The sequence below is a fragment of the Eschrichtius robustus genome, chromosome 19 (genome assembly GCF_028021215.1).
Source record: "Eschrichtius robustus isolate mEscRob2 chromosome 19, mEscRob2.pri, whole genome shotgun sequence".
NCBI classification, from domain to species: Eukaryota; Metazoa; Chordata; class Mammalia; order Artiodactyla; family Eschrichtiidae; genus Eschrichtius; species Eschrichtius robustus.
Window position 1 is genome coordinate 8224784 of NC_090842.1, and position 23801 is coordinate 8248584.

General features: G+C 45.3%; 1 protein-coding gene across 1 annotated transcript in view; it reads left to right on the forward strand.

Annotated features, from left to right (window-relative positions):
• CDYL2 (chromodomain Y like 2) overlaps positions 1-23801 on the forward strand; it is a 180576-nt gene that overhangs the window by 119651 nt on the left and 37124 nt on the right. Inside the window, exon 2 of the mRNA XM_068528808.1 lies at positions 3466-4054. Coding sequence (XP_068384909.1) covers positions 3466-4054 — 589 coding nt within the window. The remainder of the gene's footprint in view (positions 1-3465; positions 4055-23801) is intronic.

Genomic DNA, 23801 nt, shown 5'->3' on the forward strand with positions numbered 1-23801 from the left:
AGACACTTTACTTTCTCAATCACACCTTCCTTATTCCTTTTAGTTCTCCCAACAACCTTGCAGGAAGCTGCTATTATTATTATTATTACTATTTCTGTTTGACAGATGGGGACACTGAGTCCCAGAGAGGCTGGGCAACTTGCCCAGGGTCAATGTGAATAGAAAGTGGAAGAGCCAATAGTTTTTCCCCTGCATGTCAGGCCATTAATAATCCTGTTAATACTGTTCATTGTTGGTATTGGGTTAATTTAAGTAGAAATGACTGTCAAGCCACCCAGTGGCTTTCTGGATGGGACCAGAGGTTGAAGCAGTGGCCTTTCTGTCCCTCATAAAGCCACTTGTGACTCAATCCTCCAGTAACTAGGAGGGAAGAAAACCAGCTCTTCCCCCAGTGTGGCCCCAAGTAGCCATGTAGACACTCCACCCTTGCTGACTGCCCAAGCTTCTCGAGCAGCCCTCCTCTGCACAGCCATCTCCCACACTTGGAAGGACTTATCTAAGTAGGTGGACTCGACTCTGTCTTCTTCCTGGGGAGGAGTTGAGTGTCCTCAGGGGGTCGTGTTCTGCAGGGTGGAGACACATTATCTTTAGATACCACCCAGGTTTGTATTCACGGGAGGGTATGCAAGATTAAGTGACCTTTACTCTGGAATGCTAATCTCCTTATTTGTATATTCTCCACTGTCATCCTATGAGGTAGGTGCTGTTACTTCCCCCTTGTTAGGTGAGTCATCTGAGGTTTAGTAACTTGCTCAAGGACACACGACTCCTAAGCAGGGGATTTAAACCAGATAGTCTCGCTCCATAGCATGTGTTCTTAAATACTATACTAAGTTCATGTTGATGAGTGTGTGCCATCTATCCATCCACCCATCCACTCCTGAACTCACCTCTCTACCCACCCTTTCACCTGTCACCCATCCATCTAGTAATCTGTCCATTTATAGATCTTTCCATCACCTACCCATCTCACTATCCTCCCATCCGTTTATCCATCTGTCTGTCCACCCACCTACCCATCCCACTATTTACCCATCTCTTCATCCATCCAGCAAGGGTGGAGTGTCTACATGGCTCCTTGGGGCCACACTGGGGTAGCAGCTGGTTTTCCACTCTCCAGCCATCTGTTCATTCATCCATTCAACCATCCATTTTTCCATCCATCCATCCATCCATCTACCCATCCATCCACCTACCCACCTATCACTGTGTTGGCTGTTTGTCTAACATGGTTTTCTGCTTTATTCTGGGGAAGAAGTTTCTCCATTCTGGGAGCCGAGCACATGCTATCTGAAGCTGGAGACCTCCACGCCAACACACATCCCTTAGCTCATAGCCCTTAGACATTTCTGGGCTTCCTCCTGACACTCCTGGGTTGGCCTTCTCCGGAATGCTGCTATTTCCAGCAGTGCCATGTTGCTTGTTCACTTTCCTCCCTCCGTTAACTTGCAGAGGGTTTCCCCCTTCAAAGTCCTACAAGTGTGCAAAGCTGCAGGCTCCTCCAGAGACACTCTTGACTTTCTGCAGCATTATCACAAATGAACACCCAGCTAGTCCCATTCCTTGATTCAGAGATTGGAAGTTGCGTTCGTTTGGCGTGATTTTACTTTTTCAAGCTATTATAGAGTTTGTGTGATACATCTAGAAATTATGTAATAAATCTAAAACAGATGTTTACAGAGCATTTTATAAGGAAAGAAATTTTCATAGAAATAGGCCAATTTGATTTCAGATGGATCAATTAAGGAAACAATTTAAATTGTCTATGAAGAAGCAGTATTATAAAGAGGCAATATGGCCTAGCTGTTTAGATATTTATTAAGTGCAAAGCAATGAAAGTCGTTTAATTATTTTGCATAGCTTCTGTTGTATATAGATCATTGGGAGATAATCTCACTTTTCAAAAATTTTTATTTTTTATTATGGAAAAGTTTAGACACATAAAAATTCCAACATGCAGGCATAAACAGTTGTATAATGAACCCACATTTACCTATTACCCATCTTTAACAATTATCAACTATAACTGTAACCGCTTCTCCCCTCTCATATTGGTTTTTTTCCCCATGAGTTTCGAGGGCATATTCCTCACTTATTGCTTCATTTCACTGGGTCGAATTCCATCCTAGAAAAGTATATTATCTTGACATTAAAATATAGTAAACTTTTGAATATAATTGTTTACTTTTTCATTGAAATTTAGCTCTTTTTTGGGTAGAGCACTGGAAATTTTCTGTCAATTTTTTTTTAATTAAAAATTTCAAATGTATAGCAAAGTTGAGAGAATAATAAGTGAAGCCTCACACACCCTTCACCCCGATTCACCAGTTATTAGCCTTCGGACTGGCATTTTCTAAGTGTGTTTTTCCATGTCTTGTTGAAGACAAGAGAGATTTACATACTTTTGAAGGTACATAGACAGGAGTTACATGGCTCGAAAACCAGATATATGTTCAGATCTACCTCTACCACCTCTTAGCCCTGCATTGTAGGCAGGTTGCTTCATACTTAATCCCTCATCTATCAAATGGGAGCATTAATAATGTACACCCCGTGGGGTTATGCAAGGTACACAATAGGCGCTCAAAAAATGTCACCCATCACCTTACCTCGCAGCTGTACCCCCTATGTTGCAGCTGGGGGAGCTGAATGGGGGATATTGGGCTTCATTGATTCTAGTCATTTTTGGTCAATATGGAAGATTTTTATAGTTGAGAGAGAGTTGGTATGGCCTAATGATTAAGAAAAAAAACTTGGGGTGAGAGTGGTTCAGATCCCAGCTCTCTGCTCTTACCAGCTTGGAGCTTGGTTGGGAGACAATCTGTCAGCCCCACTTCCCTCTCTGTAAAGTGGGGATAGGAAGAACACCTACTGCATCGGGTTGTTCTCTGGAGAAAATGAAACGGGAGCATCCATGCCCAGCATTTAGTAGCGTCTGCCTCACACATGCCCAGCCAATGTTACTAATCATTAGTATCATTGTAAGTAAGGATACATTAGCAGAGTGCCTATAATGTAAACGCTCAATGTTACTTATTATTATAAGTAACGGTGAAAAACAAACGCACACCAAATTGGTCTTTAAAAGTCTGATTCTACTTTGGTGCAATGAAAAGAATAAAGATCTTCAGTGAACGCTTGCAATGCGATTTCAAGTAAGAGTAAGCCTTGGATAGACAGGTAGATGCAGCCAGGCGGGTGTGGCATCATGCAGTCGTCATGGGAAACAGCGATGGTTGTTGTTCACCGCCGGTTCCCTTCAGCGATGTCCTAAAATAAACCAGCCTTCCTGAAGGCTCCTGGGAGGGTCAGCTTCCTGCCTCCGCAGCAGCTCGCCCCACGGCCAGGGCGGATCCATCTATCCCGAGGGCTCTGCGTTGTTCCTGTGGCCTGGGACTAATTTTTATTTCCTTCTGTCTTTCTTTCTTTCTCTCTCTCTTTGCTGATCCTCCTCCTGCATCCCAGGTTGAAAGGATTGTAGACAAGAGGAAGAACAAGAAGGGAAAATGGGAGTATCTGATCCGGTGGAAAGGCTACGGGAGCACGGAGGACACGTGGGAGCCCGAGCACCACCTGCTGCATTGTGAGGAGTTCATTGATGAGTTCAACGGGCTGCACCTGGCCAAGGACAAGAGGCTCAAGTCGGGGAAGCAGCCTGGCGCCTCCAAGCTTCTGCGTGACGGCCGAGGCCCCTCGGTCGAGAAGCTGTCCCACAGGCCCTCGGAATCCGCCAAGAGCAAAGGGACTTCCCATAAACGGAAGCGGATCAACCCTTCCCTGTCCAAGCCGAAAAAAGGGTATCCGGCCAAGCCCCCTGCAGGCGGGGACAGGGCCACCAAGACGGTGTCTTACAGGACTACCCCCAGTGGCCTGCAAATAATGCCCCTGAAAAAGGCGCAGAATGGGATGGAAAACGGGGACGCCGGCTCCGAGAAGGAAGAGAGGCATTTTGGAAACGGGTCCCACCAGCCCGGCTTGGATTTGAATGACGTGGGTGAGCAGGACCTGGGCGACTGCCACGTGAGCCCCGCGGCGCTGGCGGAGAATGGACTCGGTACGTGGCTGGTCTTCCTCTCGGCTGGGGCTTTGCGGGCAGCCTAGGGAAACACACTACCCCCACCCCGGCCCTGACCCTCAGGCAGGCAGTAATTGTCCCTTTGTCTCTTTCACCTAGGGCACTGTGGGCTCGCTCACGTGCCTGCACTGGTTACGGACACCTATGCGCGTGGGGAGGCCAAGCCACTGACGCTCCAGACAAGGCCTGTCCTGCGTCGGAAATCCCTGGCTGCGCTTAAAGGCGCCCAAAGCCATGGTAACCGCTCTGGAGCCGCTGCTCCGAGGGCGGCTCAGAGTCTCACCCATCAGACCCGAGACTCGTGTCCCCACAGGACCAGTGCCTTTCGGAGGCCGCACGCACCTCCCAGAGCCCTTGCTTCCAATCTCGCGCCCTCAGCACTGTAGCCCAGAGAGGCGAGGTCTGGGTCAGGCTCTGCTCCTCCTTCTCACGCCCAGTTTGGACTTGGAATTCTCCCAGCTGGTCCTTAAGCTGGAGCCTCCTGCCCCTCATCTGCGCTAACGTGCATGATCTGGCCCCATGTCTGTATTAGGTCCTAAATGCTGCCCCGACCCCATCCTAGGCCAGTTCTTTTGCTTTGTACCTTCTTGCCACCTCCCGCAAGCAACACAGCAAAGATTAGGGAATCCCTCCCTCTGACCAAGTCCCCACAAGCAAAATTAGGGAAAGAGGAGGCGATGACCCAGGTAATTCAAGCTCCCAAATCTGACATCTCCTCAATAGAGTGCTCAGTGGCTGAGTCTTCCAGGTGAGCCGTCTGCACCTGTTACCTGTGTTCCTTCATTTCTCAGGTACCCGTGTGTCCACGTGGTGCATTTTTCTCTTTAGCTGCCAGAACTCTAAGCCTTGGGATGTCAGGAAATCCTGCTCGAGTGTGGACGGCCCACGCCCAACAGAGTAGGGCCACCCGATGCCCTGGATGGAACCAGAGTGCGTGTGGGAGTAGGGGTGCCGGGACGCAGCTGGGACTGGTTGGGAGAGTTTCTGGAAGGATGGGGTGACAGAGGCAGATGCACGTTAGAGGGATGATGATTTCAGAGTTCAGAGTGCTCAGGGCGCGCCCGGCTGGGGAGAACGTGGCGTCTTTAGGCATTCTTGCCGGGGAATCTGAGTGATCTGCTTTGAGGTTCCTCTTTCTCCAGAGAGAGGAATTTCACCCAGACAGGATTTATTTAGCAGTCTCTGCCCCAGATTGACTCATGTTTCCGTCTGGGGATCCCTGATGCTGACATGACTCTGCCTGCTAACATATGGAAAAGCTGTTTGTTTTAAAAATCCATCTCTCGGGGAGGAGTGGGCTTGTGTAAATGAGGCCTGGCACAAACATCGGTGTTTGATGTTCCTGTGACAGCAGCGGAGGGATTCCCTGTCTCTGGAAGGGGGGCTTGTGAGCCTCCTTGGGTGTGATTGCTGGCACCCCGGCCGGTAGCAGCCCTCTACCCTGCTCAAGATGTGGCTGCCCTGAGAGTGGGGGGATGGGAACGTGGGCGGGGAGGTGTGCTGACTCTAGCTGCCACACTGCAGGGCCGAGACGGAAGTCAGACCTGTAGAGAAGTTCCGATGAAGGCATACTTCTCCTTCCATGCCCTTTTCCAGAGCGGGGCAGGGCTGCTAGCTGTGTGCAGTCTGTCCTTGGGCCTCATCGATACCGCCCGGTTCGTGATCTGGTGATGGGGCATGGTTCCCCATGACCCGGGGAAACAGATGAGAATGAGCCTGCTGGCCTCAGTGGTGGCCTTGTTAACCTCGAGTGCTTCCCTAGATCTTTCTTGTCTCTGATCTCTTCTTGGCCTCATTTTTTCCCCATGTTGAATGTTCTCTACTCCACTCGGGCCCATGCCTGGACAGAGGGAAGGAAGCCACCTGCCTCTCTTTTGTTTGGTTTTGGGTGTTCCCAAGGGGCCCTTGTGTTTAATCGCATCCCACAATATTGGTGTCCTTGAGGTTCTCATAAGCCTAAGGCAGTGGTTCTCAAATTCATGTGTGTAAGATTCCCTGGCACTTTGTTAAAATGCAAATCCTGTAGAATCTGATTTACTAAGTCTGGGGTGGAGCCCAGAAGATGGGTTTTTAACAAGCGCCCTAGGTGGCTCTCATACATTTGGGGACCTGCTCTGTGGCAAAATGGGGTGATAATTACGTTTCACATCAGGTGTCAATTTAAATCAATTCAATACTTCTTCTGTTCTTCCTGAGAGTTAATCACCATGCTAGGTGCTTGGAGTAAAGTAATAAAAAGATAGGTAAGGACTGCACCCTCTGAAACTTACAGTCTGCTCTCCACTAGGTTGAGAGTGGGTGTCTCTGGGTCATTGTTGAGAAGACTCCTGAGGCTAACTCACTGGAAGGAGTAACACATATGTTACGTAGATGGTATGCCTTTCCATATCTGCATGACATCTTCTGTGGTCACTGGGGTGATAAATGCCCCAGCCCTGGTCAGCTTTTAACACTCTAGTTAGAAATAGCATACTATCCAGGTCTTGGAGTAACTGGGAAGAGGAAAAGACTGACAACCCTTGCCAGAGAGAGAGAGAGAGAGAGAGAGGAGAGAGAGGTTTGGGGTTCTTGGAGGAGACCCAAGACAGAGGGGCTTGTGTCGTTCCAGAACTTGCCAGCCAGGGGTCAGAGGCGTAGTCAAGCACAACGTGACTCCACTTATGTTTTCAGCCCGAGGGAAGCCTTGATGCAGCCAATGTCCATGCCCATGCAGACCCTGAATGTTTTCCTCCCCGCCCCGCCCGCCGCAGCCCCACCTTCTCTGACCACTGCCACCAAGGATCCAGATCCCAGTGGCACAAGGGTGAGGTAGCAGGGTTTTCAGCACGGAGGGGGCCTCATCTTTGCCTTGCGGAAGGGGATGGGGAGATCCTGGCTACGCTTTCCCAGCATTTGTTTTGGGGGTGGGCTGTTGCTTTTTATATGATTTCAACTTCTCTTTGGTGAATTAAGGTTCTGCATACAGAAAAGCAACTTATGTAACACGTTACTCATTTACTGCTGACTTCCCCGATCTGAGCTGTGGGAACAGGTGCTAAATTGGGGCTCCAGCGGGTGGTGCTTTGGTCTCAGACAGCATTTTCCCCAGCAATGTTTGTGAAGCGCGTGCTGCGACTCAGTGCCGCTTTTGCTTCTGATTCTTCTCCCATAATGACAAACGGCTCTGTGGTCCGGGTACCATCTGCCTCAGTATCCCTTCGGGAGCTTGTTAAAAGTGGGCTCTACCCCAATCAAATGAATCTCAGGGGGCAGGGTGTGGATTGTGTCTTTTAAATGCTGAATTTTAACTGCCATGGTATATACAGTAGTTCCTGCATAAGCGTTTCGTTGTAAGTGATGGGTGGTTCATAGATCCCATCCTTTGTTGGTAGATCGAGTTACTCCTTCAGTTTTAAGCTTGTAAGTGGGAATGTGATTTAGTCCTTTAAACGTTTAAAACCTGATATAATTTCTCCTTCTTGCTAATGCACTCTCTACCAGGCATCCCTCTCTCTCTCTCTTTTTTCTTTTTTCCCCTAAAACAGACCTGTTTCATCCATATAGAAAAACCGTTGGGTTAGTGAACTCCTCCTGTGGTCTGGTCTAGAACTGATTAGTTCTGTATCATCAGAATAGGCCAAAGCATCAATATTTGACAGATTCAGATGAACCTTTAACCTGTGGACACACCCCTGACTAGGAGCCAACTCTGAGCCCCAGCACAACACACAGACGCCCAGCGTTTTCCAAATTTCCCTGGAGCCGACGAGTTTCCACTTTGATGCTGACCCAGTGACCCCGTGTTCACATTTCTTTGAATTTTGAGAATCATCGTCCTTGTTTCCTGATGAGTGTTGTCTGTGGCCCAGGCGCTGCATCTCAGACACCGCCTGCTTCAGTGTTTTCAGAATTGTTCCTATCACTGAGTGAGTCATCCCACACAAACGTGCAACGCTTGCCATCGGTCTCTCCATTGATCTTTTAAAATTATCTCAGCTTTCACTTCTCTCATGTTTGTTTATCTCTTCCTACTCACTCTATCAACACGATGATCGTTTTCCTTTTATCGATCATAATGGAGTAACCATGTTTTAAAAGCACTTCAGAACTAAGCGTGAACATGGGAAATGCCCTATGACTTTCGAGAACCTCGGGCTCTCAGACATGGAGCCGGCATCGGAATCCACTGGCGGGTATGTTAAAACACAGATAACTGTGCCAACCCCCAGAGTTTCTGATTTAGTAGGTTTGGAGGAGAGCCTGAAAATCTGCATTGCTAGCAAGTTCCCAGATGCTGCCGCTGGTCCAGGGACCCTGCTTTCACAACTGCTCTCTGCTCTAGACGAATAAGCACCAAGGTGGTTGGGACAAAAATGACAGACAGTGGTTGGGAACACCAGTTGGTGGTACTGGGGAGAGTTGAAGCCCTTTTGCTCTGGTCCTTGAGTTTGCATTCCTGAGGATTCGTAAGGTGAAAGTTTGTGAAATGAAGTTGTTAAGTGGAAAGTCTTATTGCATGGGAACTTCCCTGTTAGGCCTTGGAGTTTACAAAGTCCTTTTGTGATCTTCTTAGTCTTAACCGGCAGCTGTTAGGAGACTACCCATTTTTCGGAGGAGGAGACTGAAGTTACAAGTGTCCAGGTTGGGACTAGGAGAGAAATCCAGGCAGTTCGACTCCAGAGATGGTCCCTAGATCACTGCTCAGCTGGCTCCCAGGCAGTACAAGGCAGTTCCTGATCCCTGATAAAAATATGCCCTGACTGAACTCTGCTCAGTGTTATGTGGCAGCCTGGATGGGAGGGGAGTGTGGAGGAGAATGGATACATGCATATGTATGGCTGAGTCTCTTTGCTGTGCACCTGAAACTATCACAACATTGTTCATCAGCTATACTCCAACGTAAAATAAAATTTAAAAAAATATGCCCTGGTTGGGGGACCCCCAGAGTGCTGGTGGGGCAGAAGCCACTTGGACTCACCCTCATTGCTTATTGATGGAAAGATATAATCATTCTAAGCCTGAGAAATTGAGATTAACTCTGTGCCATTCAATTTGAAAGCCAGGAGTAAATGGTCAATTTCATAAAAAAAATACAACTTAACAAAATGGACTCGCTGACAACTAGAAAACCTGAATAGGACAATAACTTTTTTTTTTTAACATCTGTGTTGGAGGAGTATAATTGCTTTACAATGGTGTGTTTCTGCTTTACAACAAAGTGAATCAGCTATACATATACATATATCCCCATATCTCCTCCCTCTTGCATCTCCCTCCCACCCTCCCTATCCCACCCCTCTAGGTGATCACAAAGCACCGAGCTGATCTCCCTGTGCTATGCGGCTGCTTCCCACTAGCTATCGGTTTTACATTTGGTAGTGTATATATGTCTATGCCACTCTCTCTCTGTGTCCCAGCTTACCCTTCCCCCTCCCCATGTCCTCAAGTCCATTCTCTACATCTGCATCTTTATTCCTGTCCTGCCCCTAGGTCCTTCAGAACCTTTTTTTTTTTTTTTTTTAGATTCAGTATGTATGTGTTAGCATATGGTATTTATTTTTCTCCTTCTGACTTACTTCAGTCTGTATGACAGTCTCTAGGTCCATCCACCTCACTACAAATAACTCAATTTCATTTCTTTTTATGGCTGAGTAATATTCCATTGTATATATGTGCCACATCTTCTTTATCCATTCATCTGTCGATGGACACTTGGGTTGCTTCAGTGTTCTGGCTATTGTAAATAGTGCTGCAATGAACATTGTGGTACATGACTCTTTTTGAATTATGGTTTTCTCAGGGTATATCCCAGTAGTGGGATTGCTGGGTCATATGGTAGTTCTGTTTTTAGTTTTTTAAGGAACCTCCATACTGTTCTCCATAGTGGCTGTATCAATTTACATTCCCACCAACAGTGCAAGAGGGTTCCCTTTTCTCCACACCCTCTCCAGCATTTATTGTTTGTAAATTTTTTGATGATGGCCGTTCTGACTGGTGTGAGGTGATACCTCATTGTAGTTTTGATTTGCATTTCTCTAATGATTAGTGATGTTGAGCATCCTTTCATGTGTTTGTTGGCAATCTGTATATGTTCTTTGGAGAAATGTCTGTTGTCTGTTTAGGTCTTCTGCCGATTTTTGGATTGGGTTGTTTGTTTTTTTGATATTGAGCTGCATGAGCTGCTTGTATATTTTGGAGATTAATCTTTTGTCAGTTGCTTCATTTGCAAATATTTTCTCCCATTCTGAGGGTTGTCTTTTTGTCTTGTTTATGGTTTCCTTTGCTGTGCAAAAACTTTTAAGTTTCATTATGTCCCATTTGTTTATTTTTGTTTTTATTTCCATTTCTCTAGGAGGTGGGTCAAAAAGGATCTTGCTGTGATTTATGTCATAGAGTGTTCTCCCTATGTTTTCCTTTAAGAGTTTTATAGTGTCTGGCCTTACATTTAGGTCTTTCATCCATTTTGAGTTTATTTTTGTATATGGTGTTAGGGAGTATTCTAATTTCATTCTTTTACATGTAGCTGTCCAGTTTTCCCAGCACCATTTATTGAAGAGGCTGTCTTTTCTCCATGTATATTCTTGCCTCCTTTATCAAAAATAAGGTGACCATATGTGCGTGGGTTTATCTCTGGGCTTTCTATCCTGTTCCATGGATCTATATTTCTGTTTTTGTGCCAGTACCATACTGTCTTGATTACTGTAGCTTTGTAGTAAAGTCTGAAGTCAGGGAGCCTGATTCCTCCAGCTCTGTTTTTGTTTCTCAAGATCGCTTTGGCTATTTGGGGTCTTTGGTGTTTCCATACAAACTGTGCAATTTTTTGTTCTAGTTCTGTGAAAAATGCCATTGGTAGTTTGATAGGGAGTGCATTGAATCTGTAGATTGCTTTGGGTAGTATAGTCATTTTCACAATGTTGATTCTTCCAATCCAAGAACATGGTATCTATCTCCATCTGTTTGTATCATCTTTAATTTCTTTCATCAGTGTCTTATAGTTTTCTGCATACAGGTCTTTTGTCTCCTTAGGTAGGTTTATTCCTAGGTATTTTATTCTTTTTGTTGCAGTGGTAAATGGGAGTGTTTCCTTAATTTCTCCTTCAGATTTTTCATCATTAGTGTGTAGGAATGCAAGAGATTTCTGTGCATTAATTTTGTATCCTGCTACTTTACCAAATTCATTGATTAGCTCTAGTAGTTTTCTGGTAATATCTTTAGGATTCTCTATGTATAGTATCATGTCATCTGCAAACAGTACCAGCTTTACTTCTTCTTTTCCAATTTGGATTCCTTTTATTTCTTTTTCTTCTCTGATTGCTGTGGCTAACACTTCCAAAACTATGTTGAATAATAGTGGTGAGAGTGGGCAACCTTGTCTTGTTCCTGATCTTAGTGGAAATGGTTTGAGTTTTTCACCATTGAGAAAGATGTTGGCTGTGGGTTTGTCATATATGACCTTTATTATGTTGAGGTAGGATCCCTCTCTGCCTACTTTCTGGAGGGTTTTTATTATAAATGGGTATTGAATTTTGTCAAAAGCTTTTTCTGCATCTGTTGAGATGATCATATGGATTTTCTCCTTCAGTTTGTTAATATGGTGTATCACATTGATTGATTTGCGTGTACTGAAGAATCCTTGCATTCCTGGGATAAACCCCACTTGATCATGGTGGATGACCCTTTTAATGTGCTGTTGAATTTTGTTTGTTAGTATTTTATTGAGGATATTTGCATCTATGTTCATCAGTGATATTTGCCTGCAGTTTTCTTTCTTTGTGACATCTTTGTCTGGTTTTGGTATCAGGGTGATGGTGGTCTCATAGAATGAGTTTGGGAGTATTCCTCCCTCTGCTATATTTTGGAAGAGTTTGAGAAGGATAGGTGTTAGCTCTTCTCTAAATGTTTGGTAGAATTCGCCTGTGAAGCCATCTGGTCCTGGGCTTTTGTTTGTTGGAAGATTTTTAATCACAGTCTCAATGTCAGTGCTTGTAATTGGTCTGTTTATATTTTCTATTTCTTCCTGGTTCAGTCTCAGAAGGTTGTGCTTTTCTAAGAATTTGTCCATTTCTTCCAGGTTATCCATTTTATTGGCATATAGTTGCTTGTAGTAAGCTCTCATGATCCTTTGTATTTCTGCAGGGTCAGTTGTTACTTCTCCTTTTTCATTTCTAATTCTGTTGATTTGAGTCTTCTCCCTTTTTTTCTGGATGAGTCTGGCTAATGGTTTATCAATTTTGTTTATCTTCTCAAAGAACCAGTTTTATTGATCTTTGCTATCGTTTCCTTCATTTCTTTTTCACTTATTTCTGATCTGATATTTATGATTTCTTTCCTTCTGCTAACTTTGGAGTTTTTTTGTTTTTCTTTCTCTAATTGCTTTAGGTGTAAGGTTAGGTTGTATATTTGAGTTGTTTCTTGTTTCTAGAGGTAGGATTGTACTGCTATAAACTTCCCTCTTAGAACTGCTTTTGCTGCATCCCATAGGTTTTGGGTCATCGTGTTTTCATTCTCATTTGTTTCTAGGTATTTTTTGATTTCCTCTTTGATTTCTTCAGTGATCTCTTAGTTACTAAGTAGTATATTGTTTAGCTTCCATGTGTTTGTATTTTTTACAGATTTTTTCCTGTAATTGATACCTAGTCTCATAGCATTGTGGTCGGAAAAGATACTTGATACGATTTCAATTTTCTTAAATTTACCAAGGCTTGATTTATGACCCAAGATATGATCTATCCTGGAGAATGTTCCATGAGCACTGAAAAGAAAGTGTATTCTGTTGTTTTTGGATGGAATGTCCCATAAATATCAGTTAAGTCCATCTTGTTTAATATATCATTTAAAGCTTGTGTTTCCTTATTTATTTTCATTCCAGATGATCTGTTCATTGGTGAAAGTGGGGTGTTAAATTCCCTTACTATGATTGTGTTACTGTCGATTTCCCCTTTTATGGCTGTTAGCCTTTGCCTTATGTATTGAGGTGCTCCTATGTTGGGTGCATAAATATTTACAATTGTTATATCTTCTTCTTGGATTGATCCCTTGATCATTATGTAGTGTCCTTCTTTGTCTCTTATAATAGTCTTTATTTTAAAGTCTATTTTGTCTGATATGAGTATTGCTACTCCAGCTTTCTTTTGATTTCCATTTGCATGGAATATCTTTTTCCATCCCCTCACTTTCAGTCTGTATGTGTCCCTAGGTCTGAAGTGGGTCTCTTGTAGACAGCATATATACGGGTTCTGTTTTTGTATCCATTCAGCCAGTCTGTGTCTTTTGGCGGGAGCATTTAATCCATTTATATTTAAGGTAATTATCAATATGTATGTTCCTATTCCCATTTTCTTAATTGTTTTGGGTTTCTTATTGTAGGTCTTTTCCTTCTCTTGTGTTTCCTGCCTAAAGAAGTTCCTTTAGCATTTGGTGTAAAGCTGATTTGGTGGTGCTGAATTCTCTTAGCTTTTGCTTGTCTTTAAAGGTTTTAATTTCTCTGTCAAATCTGAATGAGATCCTTGCTGGGTAGAGTAATCTTGGTTGTAGGTTTTTCCCTTTCATCACTTTAAATATGTCCTGCCACACCCTTCTGGCTTTCAGAGTTTCTGCTGAAAGATCAGCTGTTAACCTTATGGGGATTCCCTTGTATGTTGTTGTTTTTCCCTTGCTGCTTTTAATATTTTTTCCATGTATTTAATTTTTGATAGTTTGCTTAATATGTGTCTTGGCGTGTTTCTCCTCAGATTTATCTTGTATGGGACTCTCTGAGCTTCCTGGACTTGATTGACCATTTCCTTTCCCATATTAAGGAAATTTTCAACTATAATCTCTTCAAATATTTTTTCAGTCACTTTCTTTTTCTCTTCTTCTTCTTCTGGGACACCTATAATTCAAATGTTCATGAGTTTAATGTTGTCCCAGAGGTCTCTAAGACTGTCCTCATTTCTTTTCATTCTGTTTTCTTTATTCTTCTCTGCAGTAGTTATTTCCACTATTTTATCTTCCAGGTCACTTATCCGTTCTTCTGCCTCAGTTATTCTGCTATTGATTCCTTCCAGAGAATTTTTAATTTCATTTATTGTGCTGTTCATCATTGTTTGTTTTCTCTTTAGTTCTTCTAGGTCCTTGTTAAACGTTTCTTGTATTTTCTCCATTCTATTTCCAAGATTTTGGATCATCTTTACTATCATTACTCTGAATGCTTTGTCAGGTAGACTGCCTATTTCCTCTTCATTTGTTTGGTTTGGTGGGTTTTTACTTTGCTCCTTCATCTGCTGTGTGTTTCTCTGCCTTCTCATTTTGCTTAACTTACTGTGTTTGGGGTCTCCTTTTCTCAGGCTGCGGGTTCATAGTTCTTGTTGTTTTTGGTGTCTGCCCCCAGTGGCTAAGGTTGGTTCAGTGGGTTGCATAGGCTTCCTGGTGGAGGGGACTAGTGCCTGTGTTCTGGTGGATGAGGCTGGATCTCGTTTTTCCGGTGGGCAGGACGGCGTCCGGTGGTGTGTTTTGTGGTGTCTGTGACCTTATTATGATTTTAGGCCGCCTCTCTGCTAATGGGTGGGGTTGTGTTCCTGTCTTGCTAGTTGTTTGGCATAGGGTGTCCTGCACTGTAGCTTGCTGGTCGTTGAGTGAAGCTGGGTCTTAGCGTTGAGATGGAGTTCTCTGGGAGAGCTTTCGCCATTTGATATTACGTGGAGCTGGGAGGTCTCTGGTGGACCATTGTCCTGAACTTGGCTCTCCCACCTCAGAGGCACAGGCCTGACACCCGGCTGGAGCACCAAGACCCTGTCAGCCACACGGCCAGGTACGTGGGGAGTTTCTTGCCTTTTGGGAGGTCTGAGGTCTTCTGCCAGCGTTCAGTAGGTGTTCTGTAGGAGTTGTTCCACATGTAGATGTATTTCTGATGTATTTGTGGGGAGGAAGGTGATCTCCACGTCTTACTCCTCCGCCATCTTGAAGGTCTCCCTCGGGCAATAACTCTCAAATTATTAAATCAGTCTTTACACACCTCTCATATAAAGCGGGAAGAAGGCACACAAGGCTCAGATGATTTTACAGGCAAGCCTACCTAATAATCTAGAACGGAAACTTTCCCTCTCATATCTGAATGGTTGCAGAGAACAGAAAAAGAGAAAACACTCCAACTCTTGTGAAAAGACCAGTATAACCTGGATTTCCAAACCAGACAAGGAAGGGCGGAACAAGGAAAATTATAGGCTAGGTTCACTTAAGAGTATAGTGGTAAAAGTCTTAAATAACCCTCCTGGGCTTGTTATAGTTCCCTGATACTTCCTCAAAATTGTGATTGTTTCAGAAACGTCTTGTTCCATGCCCTGAACTTGACCCCACTTCATGACCTTTAGAATCACCAGTGCTTCTGGAGGTGCCCAGCTTGTCCCCAGTGGCACGGGCAGTGGCCCCAAGCCATCTAGTGAATCACAGAAAGTCTGAAAAGGATGTCCACGTGGGGCCTCTTGTGAAGGCAGGTATCCGTTTCCTTGGGCACAGCTGTTCTTTTAACAAACTTCAAACACCCACTCCCAGGCAGCAGACTTTAACCAACCTTTTTGTTTTTTCAGAAGTGGGTCATTCTCCAGACACATAACAACCACCAAAGCCTAAGGGGTTCTTAGGTTTTGTCTTTCAAAGCATGGCAAGTGAGCAACTTGTGTGAATGAATGAACTTAAAACCCTTTTACGGGTAATGTGCAGACCTGTCCAACGTGGCCACTGTATCTGAGTGGAAAGTGCCTGACTGTGATGGAAAATCTGACTGTCAGCCTGACGCAAGGCAAATCCAAGGGGGAATTCGACTCTCCCTGTGGGTTCCCCATTTCCGGATTTGATTTTGGCATCCAGAGGAGGCTGACAGAATCTTGACTACTGTCAAGACGCGCGGAAATCGACAGATTACTTTCCCTGCCAGCTCCGATATTGTTTTCCTCTCTCAACTACCTCAAAAAAAGTCTTAGGAACTGTTTCCAAGTCCCATTCGTCAGTGGTGAACAAAAGACGGGGAGTGGGGAGTAGAAGTCCCACCCCTCCCCAGTCACAAGCTGTGAGAGGGGTACATTGTCTGCAGAGGGTCTCAAAACAATGGTAAAATTCAGTTTGCAGATGTTGGTGAAAAGCTAGTCCTCCCTACCGGGGTGGAACCCCAGGACCAGGGCTCCGGCTCCACCTGCACTGGCCCTACAAAGAGCCAGTCTCCATAAATGGTGCTGATAATGTGGTGCTGGGCTTCTACTGTAGCGGAAGCCTCACTGTTTGTGTTTAACTAGTGCATATCATTTAATCCCCTCACTGGCTCTCTGACCTAGCAACTTGACAACGTAGCATCACAACAAGGTTAGCTATGATTAGCCTTGCTTAGAGATGGGGAAACTGAGGCTCAGAGGGGTGGGGACACGGAGTGCCAAAGGGAGGAGCTAGGTGGTGCCTGGTCTGGCGATGCTGAAGCTCTCAGAGGTCTGTGACCCGTTTTATAAAAAGACACTTCAGGGATTTAGGTTCAAACCAGCAAAGCTCTCCCCAGGGTCCTAGGGCAGCATTCGGGCCAGCATCCCTGAGTCTTCCTATGAGATATCTTCAGTGGTTCCAAAGATGCTGGCTTGGCGTTCTAGGGAGATGGAATTGCCAGTCCTGAGGATTTTCCTCTAGGCTTTATTTTCTATTTTTTAACATTTTGTTGGAGTATAGTTGATTTACAGTGTTGTGGTGGTTTCAGGTGTACAGCAAAGTGATTCAGTTATACGTATACATATATTCATTCTTTTTCAGATTCTTTTCCCATGTAGGTTATCACAGAATATTGAGCAGAGTTCCCTGTGCTATACAGTAGGTCCTTGTTTGTTGGTAGGTCTATTTTATACATAGTAGTGTGTGTCTGTTAATCCCAAACTCCTAATTTATTCCTCCCCTCCACTTTTCCCCTTTGGTAACCATAAGTTTGTTTTTGAAATCTGTGAGTCTGTTTCTGTTTTGTAAATAAGTTCATTTATATCATTTTTTTTTTTTTACCTCTAGGCTTTAGATTAAAAGGCACACACACACACACGTACACTCACAACACTTCAAGGGAACTCCCTTAATTATCAAAGTTTATTTCAGTGGTAGAAGAAATAGCAAAAAATAAAAGTCAACAGCGTCCATCAGCTGATAAAAGGGTAAACAAAATTTGTTATATCCATACAATGGAATGTTACTCAGTCATAAAAAGGAATGAAGTACTGACACAGGCTACAACCTGGATGACCCTTGAGAACACAACGCTAAGTGAAAGAAGCCAGTCACAGAAGACCACTTATTGTATGACAATTTATTTGAAAGGTCCAGAGTAGGCAAATCTATAGAGACAGAAAGTAGATTAGTGGTTGCCAGAGGCTGGGAGAATGAAAGGAACGGGGAATGATGGATGGTTGCACAACTCTGCAAATATACTTGCTAATCACTAAATTATATACTTTGAATGGGTGAATTTTAGAGTATGTAAATTATATCTCAACAAAGCTGTTTCAGACAAAAAGGAAAAGAAACAACAAGTAGAATAAAAAAAATGGCTAGTGCTTGCCACGTGTTAGGGACCCTCCTGAGTGCTGTCCGCAGAGATGCCCCCATTTCCCACACCTCTCAGATTTGTCCAAGTGCAGCAGGAGGTGGAGCTGGATTAGAGCCACAGTGCGACTCCTGAACACCAGATCCCACCTACGAAATCCAAGCGCTCTTAGTGGACCAACAGCACATACGAGTTTCCTGCAGCTGCTGTAATGCACCGGGTGGCTTAAAGCAACACACATTTATACTCTTAGTTTTGGACATCAGAAGTCTAAAATGGGTTGGCAGGGCTGTGCTTCTTCTAGAGGCTCTAGGGGAGGATTGGGTTTCTTGTCTTTTTCAGTTTCTAGAGGTCGCCCGCATTCCTTGGTTTGTGGCCCTGCATCTGTCTCTCTGACCTCTGCTTCCATTGTCACATCCCCTTCTCTGACTCCGCCCCTCCTGCCTCTCTCTTATAAGGACCCTTGTGATGATACTGGGCCCACTTAGTGTAATCTAGGGTCATCTCCTCATCTCAAGAGCCTCAATCACATTTACAAAGTTCCTTTTGCCACGTCAGGTCACATATTCCCAGGTTCTGGGGATTAGGATGAGGACATCTTTGGGGGTGCATTATTCAGCAGACCACTGGCACGTAGGAGAATTTGGAGGGCAGAAAGTTGAGGCACGTGGGTTTCTATTCTTGTATGGGCAGAAACCAGTTGGTAACAAGGAAACACGAATTTTGTCCTCTGGATTAGACAGTGCATGTAAATGGAATCATCTGCTTGGTGTGGACTGGTAAATGGCTGGCGGGCACTGAAGTTGGCTTAAGTTTGCTTGTTGATCTCAGAGATGGGAGGTGAGCAGCAGGTCCCACAAGACAGGAAGCACTTTCTGAATTCCACAAGGCGGCTCCATGTGACGCATCCCACATCAGCATTTATCTTAGACAAGCTGGCTCAAGCCCTCCGAACGCTTGAGCCTCGCTAATAATGACAGTAGCGGCAATGGCATCAATAACAGGTATTTATTACATCCTTGCTGTGCGTCAGGTGCGGGGCTCAGGATTTTACATGCAGTAGCTCAGGCAATCCTGACAGCTCTATGAAGTAGGTCATCTTTTCATCCCTAGTTTACAGGTGAGGAAAGTGAGCCTTTCAGAAGTTAGGAACTCCAGAGGGTAATGTGGTAGAGTCAGAATTCTGACCCAGCTTTTTTTTTTTTTTTTTTTTTTTGAGATCCAGGGCTTTTTAAAACTTTCTTACACTGCCTTAATGTGTGATATCTGACTTTCTTACCAGACCCTAATCACACAGTGGGAAAAAGCCTGTTCTGCTAATGTGTGTGCGTGCATGTGTGTGTGTGTGTGTTTGTGTCTGTGTGTGTGGAAAACACTTTGTATGACAACATTTGCATTTTCATTTTTCTACTCAGTAGAATATGAGTATAGCATATACTATATGCTCAGTATAGCATATGCCTATTTCCATATTGGGCAGGTCTTCGTGTTTATAATTTTAGTCATGCCATTATATTTTTTCAAGAGAACATACAGTATTTTACTTAGTCTCTTGTCTTTGGACATTTAGGTTGGGTCTAAACTACTTTGGTTTTATCTTGTTTTATTTCTCAATTATTTTCTTAGAATAAATTCCCAGAGGCAGGATCGTACTGGTGATTTTACCCCTCTCCCTGGCAAAAAAAAGAAGACTGTACAAATATTTAACAATAACCAGCGAGGTCTGATTTGTAGTTTTGCCATTGTCTTGCCAGCATTGTTTGTGGGGGTAAAAAGGGGGGAACTTCGGTCTCTCTCTGATTTACATTTCTTTACTTATCACTGAGGTTGGGTCTTTTCTCCACATGCTCAGCGACTCTTTGTGGCTTGTCTGCTTCCATCTCTGAACTTGGGGGTTGTGCTGCCAGTCTTGACAAAGGAGGATGGAGGCGAGGGGAAGGTGTGCCTGCAGGCTGGGGAGGAGGTGGGCTTGGCCAAGGGGCTGGTGTGTTTAGGGAAAGACTCAGGGTGACTTCTAGAAGGCTGGTGGGGCCAGGGTGGGCAATGCCTGGATGCCTGAGGACCTGACCCTAGTTGTACTTACAGGACCAGCTGCTGCGCAGGTCATCAATGGAAGGACTGATCCTACATTTTGACTTAGGGTTTCCTGATGACTTTCTGATCCTAAATTATGGATGAACTGTCAGAAAAGACAGAAATAGCAAAATCTCCTCGTGGCCTGTATGTCAGTGGTGAAGGTGGAGAAGGGAATTGTGACTGCCCTCCACTGCTGCCACCTGTCAGCTTCCGGCTGCCCAGCCCAGCACCCTCTCCGGTGCCCCCGGGCCTTCCTGCAGTTCTGACTTGGTTCTGGGGCCTCCCCACCCCTGGAGTCCATGGCTGGGCACGGCCACGCTCCCTGGTCCTCGGCATCTCTAAGTCCTGAGCTGTAGAGGCTCTGGGGGAGCGACCCCCGCCTCATCCCGTCCCCTCCCTGGGCACTTGGAGGAAACTTCAGCTCGGTCACCTTGGCCCTCCCTCTTCCCATTTCCTGTCCACGTGGTGAAGTGCATTGTCCACTGTTGTCCCTTCTTGCTCTTTTTCTTGTGAGTATTTATATCTTTCTAAAAATTTATTCCTTCACTGCTATTTCAGGGTGGTTTCATGAGAGAGAAATGGGTTGGGATGGTGGCCTATCTAACTGCAGGTCCCCAAAATGCCCCTTCCCTTTTCTCCCCCCGACTTCTTTCCCTCCCTTCCTCCTTTCCTTCCTTCCGTCCTTCCCTCCCTCCCTCCCTGCCCCCTTCCTTCCTTCCTTCCTTCCTTCTTTCCTGCCTTTTTAAAGTTAAAAAGTAACTTATTTCAGTTTAAAACAGTAAAACACTATGGAAAGTATAAGCTTTTAAAAAATTCAAGTTCCCCCCTTCTTTTTTCCCAAATTCTATTTAGAGGTGACTGATGTTAATATTTCCCTATAGATCTTTCTGGACCACTCTCTAAGCTTATGCAAATTATATATATATATATATATATATATATTTATTTATTTATTTATTACACATTATATATTATATGTGTAAAAATGTTCTGTTTGCTGAAATATCTGTTGAAGAAATGATGAACAAGAATAATCCCACGTCTGTGGGTGCGGTGGGTGTATATACACCCAGGCGCACGAGCACACACATGTGAGACGCCGAGGCCTCACTGAGAAGGTGGCATCTGGGTAAAGACTGGAGGTGGTGAGAACATCTTGTTTTAAATTTAAAACTCCATCTGTGTCAGGCATGTGGATGTGCCTCCCCTTTCTGGCTGCCTGGGGTTTCATGGTGTGCGGGGACTTAGCTGTCCTCTCTCTGTTGGGCGTTCAAGATGCCTCCCAAGGCACACACTCTTGCCAGCTCTGGCTGCTACCAGTCTTCATCATGCTTCTCCAAGCTCTGTTGTTTTGATTTTAGTTTACAAATGAGGGTGAGCATCTTCTCACGTTCCCCCTACCTGTGTTTCCTTCCCTGGGAGGGGCCCGAGTATCGTCATGCCAAGTAGAGCAGGAGGTGACACTCAGTATGGTGGGTGGACCAAGGCATTTGGCCATGTGGCTTCAGGCAAATTGCTTGGCTTCTCTGGGCCGTATTCTTCATTCATAAAAATGTAGATATAATCATACCTCATGGGGTTTGGTAAAGAATAAGTGAATTCATTCATAGAAAGCCCTTAGACTATTACCTGGCATATGGTAGACATTTGATAAATATTAGCTATATTATTTGAATCCGATGCTCGTTTCTCTAGCTGGGTCTTTGTGTTTTCCTATTTGTTTTTCAGAGCATTTTATATATTGTATATGTTAATCTCTTGTTATATTTTTTAACGCAGCTGTACTCACTGTATCCCAGGAACTGTTAAGACATAGTTGCAATCCCACATAGCATGGTGGAGAGACACAGAAGATATTGAGGGAGTTACAAGCAGGAGTGCCTAAGCCAGCTTGGGAAGGTAGTTAGGAGAGGGCTTCCTGAAGGAGGTGACATGCAAGCTGAGTCTGATAGCATGAGCCAGAATGAGCAAGGAAAAAGGCAGGGCCTGGGCTTCCCTGGTGGCGCAGTGGTTGAGAATCTGCCTGCCAATGCAGGGGACACGGGTTCGAGCCCTGGTCTGGGAAGATCCCACATGCCGCGGAGCAACTGGGCCCGTGAGCCACAACTACTGAGCCTGCGCGTCTGGAGCCTGTGCTCCGCAACAAGAGAGGCCGCGATAGCGAGAGGCCCGCGCACCGCGATGAAGAGTGGCCCCCGCTTGCCACAACTAGACGAAGCCCTCACACAGAAATGAAGACCCAACACAGCCAAAATAAATAAATAAATAAATAATAATTAAAGGTGCTAATAATTAAAAAAAAAAAAAAAAAGGCAGGGCCTGTGGGAGAAGATGACAGCGCCCACCGAAGCATAAAGCCAAGGATCAGCGTGTGGGTGCATGATACCACATCGCAAAGAACACGGCAGCCCAGCCAATTCTGGACCACCCTTCAGGGGAGGCTGAAGCTGCAGTGTTGGCTTAAGAACTGGGTGGATAGAGCCTGCAGTAGGAGGGTGTTTGGGACTTTTTCTGGAAGGAGCTGAGAGAGTCCCTTGTGCAGCTCACACTCCCCAGCCCTGCAAAGCCTCTCTGGTCTGGCCTCGTTTGCATCCTTCTCCACGCCATCTCCCCGTGTTGTGCACGTGTATGCCCCTCCCTGCCCGCCCTCCGGTGGGCACTTAACCTCTGCTCATCCTTCATGGCTCACTAAGCAGCAGTGCCCCCCACGGAAACTCCCCTGACTCCCAGGGTAGGTCAGCTTCCCGTTTTCTCCACACCTAGAACCGTGTTTCCTCACTGACAGCAGGTACCTCGGTTTGTAATGGTCGCAGCCTGATTTCTCGCATAGTCGCTGCCTCCCTCTCTGGATTGTCAGCTCATGAGGGCAGGGATGGTCTCTAGTTTTGCTTCCACTTGTAGCTCCGACACCTAACACTGCCGGGCACATAGGAGCTGCTTCAGAAACACCTACCGAATGAGGGGCTGAATGAATGGATGGACCAGAGAGAGAAGCAAGAAGCCTCTCCTGCTTGGAGACGCGGGGGTCCTGAGCCCCCGTGAATCGTCGCACGTCTGTCAAGTCCACCCATTGCACCTCCCACCCCAGGTGGACTGGCTCACGTTCTCACATTGCACACCTGCTCCTGGTAATGTGGCACGGAGAGCCAACGTTTTGTCAGGGCTCCTGAGAGCACCTGAAGGATTCCCTTTCCAGAGTTTTGTCTGACAGTTGTTCTCTCCACCTGCCTGTGGCCCTGCTGGCTGCGCTTCTTTCTCCACCCTTAATAGTCACGCAGTCTCACCGGCTCCTAATTAAGCACCTGGGCTCAGACCCTGCCTGTCCTCCGTCAAGGGCACTGCATGTCCTTTTCAGCAGAGTGTGTTTCATTCGGGTCACATGTTCTGTATTTTGTGTAGTCCTTCGCTGTGGAAGAGAAAATGCGGCGGACTTCTTAACAGAAGGACTACTTACATAAAGGGCTTTGGGATTTCTCCTGTAAGGTTGTTGTGGGTTTTGGAGGCATCGTGGTGAGGAAGAGACTGGAAAGAGTGAGGGTGGGCTTTGGAGACAGAGGGTCTGTGAGTTCAAGTACAGACAGCCTCTTGTTGAGCCAGTGACTCTAGGCAAGTGTTTCCAGCTTTGGAGCCTTGGTTTTCACCTCTGTCCTAGGGGGATAACAGTACCCACCACAAAGGATTAAATGGTGAGTCCCTGCACACAGGCAGTGCTGGTGGATGTTAATTTCTCTTCTCTCCTTTCTTAGGTGGCAGGCTTGCTGCTGATGGGGCCTCTCCCTTTACTCAAAGGCATGCTTTCCTCCCTACCGCCATGTGCCCTGTTGCCTTCTCATCAACACTAGGATATTCATTGTCATTCTGTTCATGTCAACCAGCAAGGCAAACTCAAGAGGCCCCACTTCTGGGTGGTGGGATGCCTGACCCTGTCACTTGTGTCCTCAACGGTAGTCAGAGTTGGCTCTTCCGAGATCATTAGCCTTCTGAGATCATTATTTTTTCCTACAATTCAGTAGGGAAAAAGAGGCATTTACTTTGTACCCACTGTGTGCTGGGAACTGGGGATTAGAGATGACAAGCCTCACCTTCCAAAGAACTTATTAAGCTAATTAAAGGATCAGATGCTCCCAGATG